We start from the raw sequence: 12,534 nt of genomic DNA on the forward strand, positions 1-12,534 counted from the left end.
GAACATTCGCTCCTAAAAATATTTGAAAGCAGTGAAAGCAACGCGGGGGGGGGAGAAGAGAGAGTTCCAGTAAGCGGCTGTTGTAGGTAAGACGAGTTTACAAGACCAAGCCGCTTATTTTATTTTGTTTTTAAAATTTCTTCGAAAAGTAGCGTTGCCGTTTTATACGGAGCGCCTGTACCGTTAGATACAAATGTCAAAAGTAGGAAAACACGCAAAAGAGAAACCAAAACCTGGAAGTCAGAAAGGCGATGTTTGGATTTCGCACCTGCGAAGCTCATCTAGGGAGGAGTCGTTAAACCGGGGGCAGCTTACACGCTTTTGCCCAAAACGCTTACACTGCAAAGCAGTAAATAAATTCAAAACACAAATATGGAGGAGGAAGAGGAATCGTGCTGCAGTTCAGCTCTTTAAGGGAACGGCCACGTTAGTCAATTGCATTTAGGAAAGTGACATCCTCCGATAGGTCTTTTGTCCAGCAGCGTTAAGTATCTCTCTACCCAAAGGGAAGGGGTCAGGGAAGACAGCGGCTTCTTCTTCTTCTTCCCTCGCCTTCAGGGACTCTTCCACACGGCAACTTTCTCTCCGGCCTCGCAAGATTTCCGTCCAATCCATGCCAGGCCTCATCAAGGAATAAAATCAACGCCCAGTACTGTCTGCCAGCGAAGCCTCTGCTGCCGACTTCCAGGGAGGAGTCGCCTCCAAGTTAAGACAAGAAGACGGGTCCTTTCTTCCAGCCCTGGTTGCTTCTGCTCGGCGTCGAGTCCCCCATGCCAGGCGGCGTTCCCAGCTGGCCCTTAAGTTTCCCCCGCCACTTGGGTCAGGATTTCTGCTCCTCTTGAAGTAATTACAATGGTGTGCTCGAACTGGGCCGATCTGAAATACACACGCAGGAGCATTAATTAGCGGAGGGGGCAAAGGTGACCCCAGGATCCGAGATGTACTTCTTGGGGAAGGGAGAATTTTTGAAAGAACCGCTCAGCGACACAATCTCCCTTCTTTCCTTTTGCCAGAGAGTTCAACAGCTAGATACACATTAAAAACCGATTTGACAACAACAACAAATGCAACAGTAATAATAACACTTAAAAAAATAAGCACCTTCTGTCGTCCACGGATACTGCAGTCCATTTGTCCTCTAGGATTTTAAATTCAGAAGAGCCTTCCATTATTATTGGTTCTGTCATACAGCAAAATAAAACATAAATGAAAGGATGGTTTGTACAAATCTCCTCCTTCCTAACCCTAAAATGTCAGCTTGTCCAGGTAAACCCTGCGGTCTTCTATTTTACTGAGCGTCCCCTTCCAGCCCCCCCCCCCAAAAAAAACATCAAATCAGACAAAACAGCAACTGAACTGAGAAGGAGAAAGTGACAACCTTCAAGCTTGCACTTGGGTGCCTTCTGTTTTTAAAGAGTGAAGAAGGGCATTTTAATCAGGCTTTAATTAAGATCCCCATGGATCATAACAACCAAAGCGCCAGCCACTCTCCTCCAAACAGCAGACAGGATGAAAATATTTGACTTTTTTTTTAATATAAAAAAACAGGCTTTAAAATGTTCATTAAATCAGCAAAACAACAATTTTCTTATTTTCCTCTAATTGCCGCACCATTTAGGCACGCCGTGAGCGAGGAATACATTTTTCCCCCTTCACCCCCTTATAAGCTCTCTATGATTGGTATTTCGTATGTTCAATCTCCCAGGCAAGGACTGCTGACTGGCTACTGAGAACGCAACACAGCCAAAACAAGGCAACAGCAGCTCCCTGGTCTACAATAAAGGGCATAATCGTTCCCAGAGAGCTGGGTGGTTAACGTTGCTTTGGGGGGGGAGCTTTTAGATTGTCCTCTTGGGGCAAACACAGCTCCTAAAACCACATTATTGTCAAAGCCCGGGTCAAATCTGTCATTAAGATTGACTGAGGAATTTTTGTCTCTTCCCCACCCCCTTTTTGTCGTTTGATTACTACTTGAGCAGATTGTTCCACTCACTTCCGTTTAAATGATCTACCTCACAGGGCTGTTGTGAGCATAAGCACACATATAAACAGGGCAAATGCACTGTGTAAATTCACAGTGCTTTATTCTTAAACACACCAATATTAAAAAGTTAGGCTCCGATGGAGCCATAGCAGTTGTGACCTAATTACAACTAACTTTGACTGGATTGGGGGTAAAACGGGAGGGTGGCGTAGAGCTCATTAAAAAAATGAACTGAATACAAACAAACTGCATACCACAGTCCAAGCCTGGGGGCACACATCCAAATATTAAGGGTGTCATAAGTACCTTTTTATTAGGAAGAATTGTTTTGGGATTTTCAGTAAATCCTAATATAAATAAATCCTCCATAAATAAAAATATTGCTCTTGTTTTCAGTACTAACCTATTGTGAATGCCATACCCTCTTGCATTAACAAATCACTTTCATTCTCTGCAAAACAAAACAAACAAAAAAGCATTTTAATTGCAAGTGGAAACAATGTGCTCAGGCACAGACAGTATACGATACATACTACCTTTCCTGGGGTGTCATCTAACAGAATGTCTTCCTAGTATTTGAGGGATCAGTTGACCAAATCAGTGGCTCAAAACAAACGACACCCACACCTTCCTCAAAAATGCCCAAAATGTCCCTGCCCGTAGTTAATGATTCTGAATTCAAAACAAGGCAGCCAAATTCCAGCCTGCAGTTGCTTCAACCCTTGTTCCCCAAGTCTCTAGGGGCAGTTAACCATTGCTCAGGGGTATGTATCAGTGATGTGTGTGTGTGTGTGAATCATAAAGAAAATACAATCAAGCTGTTGTGCATCTGTTTTTAAATTAAATAATCATATGAAGCTTCTAAAGACCTTTTATCAAAAAACAACTGAAGATGGGGAGTGCTGGATTTTTATCAAAATCCCATGGCTAATTTTTGTTCTCCAAAGAAAACCAAAACTGAGGTGTTTCCAAATTAGTAGGAGGCAGCAATGCAGAGGTAGGCAACATGGTGCCTGCCAGATGTTGTTGGCTACAACTCTTATCACTCCAGGAAGCATGGCAAATGGTCAGGAATTATGGGAGTTGTAGTCCAAAACACCACTTCAGCGACCCTTGCACTAACGCCTGGATTCTCCCTTAGCATCTTTTTCTGGAAGTATGCAAATCAATGGGGCTTACATCCAAGTACATTTTCCCTTCTCTCTCTTTCTCTCTCTGTGGTGATCAATTGGGATTGCAAGGTCTAACTTCTGGGTTCCCCTCTTTAAAAGAAAAAAAGCTCCTTCTGCCCTAGTGCTTTCTCCCAAGTTCCTGTGCAGCAAAAAAGGGTGGTTACTGCCAAGAGTTGTCTTTTATTAACAATACTGAGCGCTGAGCATGGTTTTGTTCCTGTACAAAGGTGATTCACCATTCTTTTCTAAGGGGGAAAGAAGAAAAGGAAGTGGGTGTCACTCAGTGTCAAAGGAAAGTTGGAGCTTCTGATCTGCTTGTTCCACTACTAGTCCCATCATCAGTAACAACTTACAACCTTTCTCTCAGAGAGTCCTGTGTATTCCTTCCTTAGTTAAGCTACAAAATGAATAGAAGGGCAATAGCTGCAGGCACAGATGCCTGTTGGGAGAGAAGCCTGGATTCTAAATCTTGACTCCTATTTGTCAAGCAATACCGAATTACTGGGCAACCAGGAGGACTCAATCTCATTTCCCCAAAGCTCCACTCCAATTTCAAAGACCCAGTGTGAATGTAGCAGTAAAAATTACAAGACAATCTGCAGCACGTCAAAATGTAACAGACTGGTTGTGATGAGCTTTTGTAGGCAACAGCTTACTTCAGCAGATGCATCAGAAGAGCAAAAGCACCTCTGCTTGGCACGCCAAGAGATACTTCCTGTTTGGGATTGAAACACTGAGTCACACCTGGAAAAATCAGGGCTCAAATATGCTCCCTGTGAAATGTCATCCTGCCATAACTTTTGGTTGAGCAAAGGAACAGCCTCCATTAAGTCATTGTGTTGGAGGCAATACAAAAGGTGTGTGTGGGTGTTTCAGATGTGATCCCAAAGTCATTGTTTGATAGTCTGGTCACCAGATAATGAACATGTGTCTGCAAACTCTTCTCATTGGCCCTCTTTATAGCGATAGGTGGAATGGTAAAGCTGACTTAGTACAGTGACAGATTACGATGGTTTTACATGCAAGAGAACTGAAGGGCGGTAAGGACCACCCTATAACTCAACCCACATTTCATACATTTTCCAGGACATAGGGAGTCTTGATGGGACTTTGGCAGGGGTGGCCAATATAGGGCCCTCCAGATGTTGTAGACTTCAACTTTCATCTCCCCTGATCATTGGCCATGCTGGCCAGGGCTGATGGAACTTGTGGTCCCCAACATCTATTCATTTCATAGCATTTATTCATTTTGCTTTTTATAAGCTTGTTTTTAACACTGATTTTTATTAACAATTTTATATTCTTTGTAAACTGCTTATATACTGTTAAGTGGTATGCAGATGTTGATAAACAAGCATCTGGAGTACACTACACTGGCCAGCCCTTCACTACGCTCTTGTAACATGTCAAAATATTAAAATGACAACACACACACACATCACAAAGCGACTCCAACAGCAGATTTCCCTCTCATCTAATGCAGGGACAGCCAATGTGGTGCCCTCCAGATGCTGTGGACTACAACTCCCATCATTCCTGACTATTGACTACACTGAATGAGGCTGACAGGAGCTGAAGTCCAAAATATCTGGAGTGTACCATGCTGGCCACCCCTAGTCTAAGTGGAACCAAAGGAAGGTTGGCTTTGCAGCCTAGAGCTCACAAGCTGCTTAACAAGATGCGAGTATTGGGGTGATGTAATGAAGCCTAACAACAACAGACAAGCAGTTCGGGGGTAAGGTGAAGAGCAAACAAAAAGCAACCCTAGAACCTGTTGGGATCAGGAAAGCATCAGACTCTGGTTTTTGTTAATTTATTTTTCCTCAGTCAGGGGTGTTGCTAGATACTTGAAAGCCCAAGAGGAACAGGCCCATGATACAAATTTGCACATGCTCACTTATGCGTATAGATGCAAATTTAGGTCTCTGAGCAAATTAAGTTGATGGGAGGCTGCAGCCTCACCAGTACTGTGCACAAGATCCAGGGACCACTGTAAAATGCCCAGGGGTTGGGCCTCTTGGACTGCTCCCTAACAACATCCCTGCAAACAATCCCATGTCTTTTGTTTCATACAGGGCTGTGGCAATTGACAAGAGCAGACTTCAGACTTTCATCTCCCCCCCCTCATTTTTTAAAATTGGAAAGGGGCACATGTCTTTGCAGCTGGGTGGAAATGTAATCCAGGATGCTCAAGCACAAGGGTCATGAACAGACTGAAAGGGGGTCCTCTTACCATGATGCCAAACTTCAGGGTGGCCGTGGAAGTAAGATCCTATCCCGTGTCCAACAAAGTAGGGGCATACTCGAAAATCATTCTGAAGGGCTATATGGCTTTTTAAAGGAGAGCAAAAATGAATACATTTCACAGAAGAAGAAAATTACTCTCCAGCATTCAGAGAATGAAGTAAACATTAGAAGTGTTCAGATATGCACATTTGTGTCAATTAGATCATTAGTGACTTTTTCTGTTTCAGTAAATTTCAGTAAAGTTAAGTTCAAGGTGGGTTACAAGGCGCTCTTTGAGTAATGCAACACTTGCATCACATTTCCAATGTGGTTGGATACTTCCCAAATACTTATCTATGAAATACCAAACACTGCTTTTGAAGGTCACTGTTGCACATAGAGCTCTCTCCCCAGAAAGACACAGGAAGGTGGTAGTTTCATTTTCTCTTTGGGGTGTCAAGAAGACAAGATATGAATCTTTAATTCACAGGGTTATCCTGGCATTCAAAAATCAGATAAACCTTTAAAAACAAAGTTACATTTATCATGGAACTGACAGAGGGTAACCAAGCAGGCAATGCTTTTTAAAGTTCCACCAAGCATCAAATCAGCCTGAGCATTAGTGCCAAGCTGAAAAATAAACCCCAAACCATTTATTGTATGAATAAATGTGCATACGTGGATGCAGATACTAGCAAGAGAATGGTTCTGCAGCATTTGGGCTACATTTGGGGCCACAACTGTTATTTATACACCCTCCTATATGATGCTGCCTTATGCCAAATCAGACCATTGGTCCATCTAGCTCAGTAGTGTCAACTCTGACTACCAGAGGCTCTCTGGGGCCTGCTGAGATCATTTTAACTGGAGATGCTGGAGACTGATCATGGGCCCTTCTGCATATAAGAGCTGCTTTATAATGAAGCTACAATAAGCAAGAATCTTACAATTGAAACTTACTAAATTTAATCTGGCATTAGACTGTAGACATAATACATTAATACATAATAAAAAGTTGCCGTATATCCTCACCCCCTAACGGGAGTGCTTCAGTTCAGGGCTCCAGCCAGTTAGCTGTTAACAGCTCAAGCAATCCAATTCACTCCTTGACCCACTGGGCTGTATTTTGAGGGGGGGGTCAGGGGGGAATTCCTTATATTGGTTTTTTAAAAAAAGGTTTTTAAATACTTTTGCAAAGCTGAAGGCTTGCCCAAACTCACTGCTACTTTCCTCTTGTTTCAGTGTTTCCTGTCAGCATAGGGGCAAAGCTTTTGCTGTTAGAGGGAGTGCTTAATCAGCCTTAAATATACCTTTACATTTCCATATTCCGGTAGGTTGCTCCCGTGGTTTACAGAATACAGACATTCAAAGACAGGTATCTTCAATCAGAAGACCCTTTAGGTATTCTTTCTGGAATTTAATAATGCCGTCACAAGGCAAAATGGAACCATATGAAAGGGACGGTGATTGGATGAAAGTTTAGGTCTCTACTTGCTCGGATACCTGCCCTGCAAAAGCCTCACTTGAGATGTACATTTCACCATCACAGAGACAAGGATGGCTCTTATTGTTTTTCCTCTTCTTAAAACAAGTAACATAGCCCCAACTTAGTAGTGTCTGTGGGAAGCATGAGAAGTTGCAGTCTTAGACTGTGCCATGTACACACTTTTGGTGTGTGGAAATGTTGTAAGTACCCCTTTTAGCAAAGTCATCATCATGTGTACATGCAGAGGGCATGTGATTTCCACACATTTTATTAGTTCAGCAGAAGACCAAGGTGTGAGGCATTTAAAGAAGCTACTGTTTGGTTTTAATTTTTTTTAAGGGCTGAATATTCTTTATGGTTAGATTTCAGATAAATCAGTCTATTTGCCTGTGAAAGTCAGGATTTGATTCCTTCCTCTGAATCTGTTTACATGTAGCTTTGTTGCATCTGGCCACGCATTTGCCCCACTGCTTAAGAATGTATCACTGCTACAGTTGTGCTGCCCTCACAATGAATGGCACCCCAGAGCTGAAAAGTGGAAGACTGGAGAACTAGGTTAATAACTTTTAATGATGCTCAGAGATAACACCTTGAATGGATTTTTTTGAACAGGTCCAATAGATTAGCTACTGTTGTCGACCACACCAACAAAAATCTTTAGCTATTATGGTATTTTGTTTGATTCTGGAGCACAGCAGAGTATAGATCTCAAATGTATGATAGCTCAAATGTCTTTATGGATCTCCGAAATACTCACAAGGAGTTAAGTAATAACACAAAGAAGCAGAAACATGGAAGTTAAAAGATTTTTTTTTAAAAAAAATCTTCCTAGGGTTTCAGTGGTTTTTTTTAAAAAAAAAATACAATTGTTTCACCGCAGTCTTCAAAAAGAAGAGAAGTAGAAATGAGAAGCTGGAAAGTTAACAATTTTCTCACTAACACATAAAAATGAACACACAAAGGAGACAAGAACAAGTAACTCATTATTTCCCCCTCCTCCGATGGGGGCACCACCCTTTGTATATCTCTCTGCTTGTCTCCAAGTGTGTTTCCTAGTGCCAAAATAATTTAATCAGTTTTCTATTTGGGTTTGCCTACCTTTTTCTTCCTACTTATCTTGACATACTAACGGAGCCTGTCCTTTTCAGGCTTAGTCTAAAGCAGCAACAGAAGGTTTTTCCAACATGCAGGTTATTATTTTTTAAATCCTCTTTGAATTTTTATTCAGAAATAGAGTGTTGGTTTAAATATGCACACACTACTTAAATCTATCAAACTAGAATGCAGTTTGATAAGTCACCACCACTAAGGAAGATGATCGAAGGAAGTAAATGTAAGCTCCATTCATGTGGCAGAGTTTCTAATGCATGTTTGAAATACCCAGTTAGAACAGCAGGAATTTATACTGACTATTGAATGTAATATTGTGAAAGGTGACAACTGTCCACCAAACACAGGTTATCTAAATAATTTTAAAAATGCAGTACACTGCACATCTGTATTGCATTGTGTTTCTGGCACTGATTGGCTGAGCCAGTGTGATAGCATGGAATGTTGTTTACAAACCTTCCAGTCACTCCGGAGACCAAAGCTGTCTATGTTTGCACTTCTGCTTTTATGAAGGAAGGGAAGCTTGTCAGTTTGGCTGGGATTAAGCCTCACACCAGCCCTAGGAACAGCAGCAGCTTTATGTGTCAGGGTGAGAACTGGGGAAAGATCCCAGGAAGCTAGATAACAGGGAACCGGCAGACAAGTTTGTTGATCGAAAGGTGCAGAGTATGCAATGAAGTGAGAAACAAGAAACTGAATAAAGAGGAGATGCTGGCATGAAGAAAAGGACAGAGGAGAAAGGATACTGAAGTGACAAGGAGCTCTGAAGAAATCTCACAACATTTATGTTCAGTTCATGTTTCATAACGAGGGAAGGAGAAAGGGAGACAGGAATGCTAATGCGGCTGGCAAAGAGACACAGAATAGATGGGAAAGCAGGGATCTAAAACAATGGGAGGTGGCACATGAAGAAAGGAAAAGTCAAAGAGAAAGTAAGATGGGCCACAACTTTACACTGAGTGAAAGGACAGAAGAGAAGATAAGGGAGGTTTGGGAGGCTGAGGTGTGGGAGCAAATGAGGCCAGGCTTGCTAGATCTAAACTTGAGCCTAAGGCTGCACCAATTTTGGAGCAAAGAGGAGGTTTTGGAGAACACATTCTTCAAAAGTTGACTTTTTTTTGCTCCATTTTACTCCTCTTCACTGTACCTTTCAACAACTGTTTCAGCATCATTAAAAAACAAAATAAATTCTTCTCGACAGGAAGCATTACTGTCACTCTGAATAGGCTTCCTGACAATGTCACAAACATGCAAACAATGTTGCCTCTTTGCAGATCCCCCAACAATTGCCAAAATACAGAGGCCAGTTTTCATGGTGGCTGAAGGTTGCCAATGCCACCATTCTTTAGCTTTTGGACTAGTCTATATTCAGTTCTAGTCTAGCTGTACCTTTTAAGAGTTAAGAAGAATAGAGATTTCTGCAAGTCATGTTTTTCTGCTGCTGCAGTATTGTGACCTAGCAACTCTAACTGGGCAACAAAGTCCAAGATAATAGTTGTGGGGGCAACTGAAATTTCACATATTGATTTGAACCAAGTCTGACAATTATTTGGCTGTAGGCCTCTATATATGTTAACAGAGAATTGAAGACAGCTGTAGGTTTCAAATTAAAGCACAGAACATGTGCACTTGTTGAGGAAGAATAAGTGATTTGCCAATTTGCAAAACTGCTACAATCTCCCCCCCCCCGCCCCAAAAGTCAACATACACTGGAGGTAAATGCTAGCTATTGGTGTTGAAATCTCTCTACCTATTACCTGCAAGACATCTGGTTTTATTCAATTGCAAAGGAGCCTTCTGCCTTACTGGCTGAAGTTATGTGATGTAACCTAATGCTTATATGGCCATTAGGGTTGCCAGGTTCTTGGCCTGAGACTGATCCTGTATCTTTAGGAGAAGAGAAAGTCAGCCAAGTGCAGGTGTTCTTGCAACTCTGTAATGGGAAAAACCACAAGGTGCAATTCTTCCTTTCCCCTGCACAACTTTTGAAGATACAGAAGAACTCTTGGTTGCCAGGCCTGTTTAAGCATACTGACAGCACAAAGTAGGTTTCTTCTGTAATTTCCTCTATTCATGACTTTGCACTCAAAAGAAATTCCTTATACACAGTTCTACCAATGGATTCGGCTTCATGTGCTACAGAGAGATATAACAGCACCTTGCAACCCTGGTTCTGAAAGAGGCTTAGCTTTCCCCCATTCTAAAGATGTTAGAATAGACGGCAAAAGCCAGTTATTTGCCCAAGGCCAAATAGTAAAACCTTGGCTGGATTGGGAATCTGAACCCACATTTCCCAATTCAAAACCCATCTTTTTATACATTGGAGCCCTAGGCCCTGTATCTGTTACTGGACATGTGAAAATCAGCATTTAAAGATAATAAAAACACCTAGCCTGTGAGAGGCAGAGCTGGAGAGCTAATGTGAAAGAAAGCCTTCCATGGGACACTTTGAAATCCAGTGCTATGCATCTGGCAGCACTCTGCATTCTACACACAAGTGACAACTAGGTATGGGGAAGAAATCTGGTTCACTTTGCATTCTAATGCAATCCCACCTAACTGGCACGTTCTGAAACAATACATGAATCAAAACAGAGCTATCATTTGAAATGTGCACCTCTCTGAAGTTTGTGATACAGTTCTCCAACCCAAAACTGTGCATATTAGAGGAAAGTGTGCATAAAAATGCACATATATTAACATACAGACATGAATTACATTAGGGAAAATTGCTTGCAAAAATTTGTATATTAGGAGAAATGTGTATTCAAATGCTGACAAGTTTTTGTGAGGAATCTTTAAAAAAATCACAAACTGATGTGAAAATGTGGTGCACTAAAGACTGCAAAATAAAAAACTGAGTGAAACCAACATTGCTAGATCTGTCTACCTCTAGTGACAACAGGGAGATGTTGAAAACAGAAGTGAAAGGCCAGCCCCCTCCCCCACTGAAGATCTAGGAAAAGGAAAAGTGACAAGCAAGTGTCATAGATGTGCCACAGAAAGAGGCTGGATGAGAGCTTTCCCAAAACGTTTCTCCTTGGATAGTGTTGTAAAGATTGGCATTGGGTATGAAGTTCAACTGACGAAAAGCTATACCCCAGAAAATGTTTACTTTCTGCACATTTTCGTGTGACCCTGGAGAACCACTGGGGTGTCAAGTTCAAGGTGTGAGTGACAACTTCACTCTGAAGGGAAACTTTGGGAAGAGATGCTGAACTTGTAACCCCCTCAAATATGAACCAAGTGAAATAAATCTCAATTGAAACAGGTAGTGACAGATTCATAATTACCTCCATGTCATCTTTTCTTAGTTGAAATGAAAACTGGAAGCTGTGAGAAGGTAATTCAATTAAGCTGGGTCAGAAGGTGCTTATGGTCCTGGAAAACCCAGAAAGATCTGGCCCCCTGCTTTTGTTATGGGCTCAGCTTCTTTCCAGCCAAGAAAGCCCTAATGTTATGGGGGCAGACACTGAGAAGGGAGGAGAGAGAACAATTAAATTGATTTGCACCACTTGGATACAGAAGTCTTTCCGTCCAAAGAAAGGAATGGAAAAGGGCAATTCAATTGTGCACCCTTGTACAACTGTCCCATGCAACCATACCACCTGAAGATTTACAGTGCAGTTGCTTCTGTGAAAGCACCTCTTTAGCCAAATTGCATTGCATGTTACATGCGTGAGGGAGAAATCTTGTATAGAAGACTTCTTCCTAATGCATCATTTTAACACATAGGAGCAGCTTTCATTTTAGGGCTACCAGATGTCTGGTTTCCAGTTGGATACTCCGGCTTTTGGGGGTCCTCTCTGGGTCTCCGGGTGAGTCAGCTTAATCTCCAGACTCTCAGCTTTCATTTTTTTAAAAATTAAGTTTCTAGGTGGTCTGGTTCTCGAGATATACACCAAAACTTCACACACACCCCACAACTTCCATGAAATGATCTCTTAGCTGGCTGCTCTAACCCCGCCCTTTCAGGTTTGTAGCCAGTAAGTGAAGTCAGGGTTGTGATTGATAAGGGATTTCTGGGCCTCCAGGCAGTCCTTAGATTCCATTGCAAAGGTAGAAAATGATTGTTTTTTCCTGTTTATCTGAAAATCTCATAAACTGAGTAAGTATATAGCTTTCAGCAGTATCAAAAGTCTTTTTTCCTCTTGTGTTCACACGTCAAAATTTTAAATTTTCCTGGGCTGTTGAAGATGGCAGTGTTTTTAAAACCTTCCTAATATGAAGCTTTAATCCAATACTTGTTTTTCTGGGAATAAAGTTGCTATGCTAATCCCACATACCCGGAGTAAACCCTATTGAATTCAATAGGACTTTTGTGTAGACATGGTTAGGATTGTGCTGTAAATTAATGGGACTTTTGAGTGAATATAGTAAAGAACTGTGTTCGTGTTGCAAAACTTTCTCTCCCCCTCCAATCCTATTTTTAAAGCAATTAGGCAGGGTTTACAGAGATATCACTGCTTTTATTATGTAGGAAACTAATACTGATTTTTTAAAAATGTTCTGCAATGACCAACTCATTGGACAATAAACTATTATATGGGGTCTAT

At 41.6% G+C, this 12,534-nt stretch overlaps 1 protein-coding gene across 4 annotated transcripts in view; it reads right to left on the minus strand.

The window, feature by feature from the left end:
* Nucleotides 1-511: 511 nt before the first annotated feature.
* The window catches only part of METAP1D (methionyl aminopeptidase type 1D, mitochondrial), a 107,832-nt gene continuing 95,809 nt past the window's right edge, over nt 512-12,534 (minus strand). For all 4 annotated transcript variants that reach the window (XM_061608494.1, XM_061608491.1, XM_061608493.1 and 1 more), the window contains 4 exons: nt 5,390-5,487; nt 2,388-2,435; nt 1,102-1,180; nt 512-876 (listed from right to left, as the gene is read on the minus strand). In XM_061608494.1, coding sequence (XP_061464478.1) covers nt 798-876; nt 1,102-1,180; nt 2,388-2,435; nt 5,390-5,487 — 304 coding nt within the window. In that variant the 3' untranslated portion in view covers nt 512-797. The remainder of the gene's footprint in view (nt 877-1,101; nt 1,181-2,387; nt 2,436-5,389; nt 5,488-12,534) is intronic.

This window comes from Rhineura floridana, chromosome 2 (genome assembly GCF_030035675.1).
Source record: "Rhineura floridana isolate rRhiFlo1 chromosome 2, rRhiFlo1.hap2, whole genome shotgun sequence".
Lineage (NCBI taxonomy): Eukaryota > Metazoa > Chordata > Lepidosauria > Squamata > Rhineuridae > Rhineura > Rhineura floridana.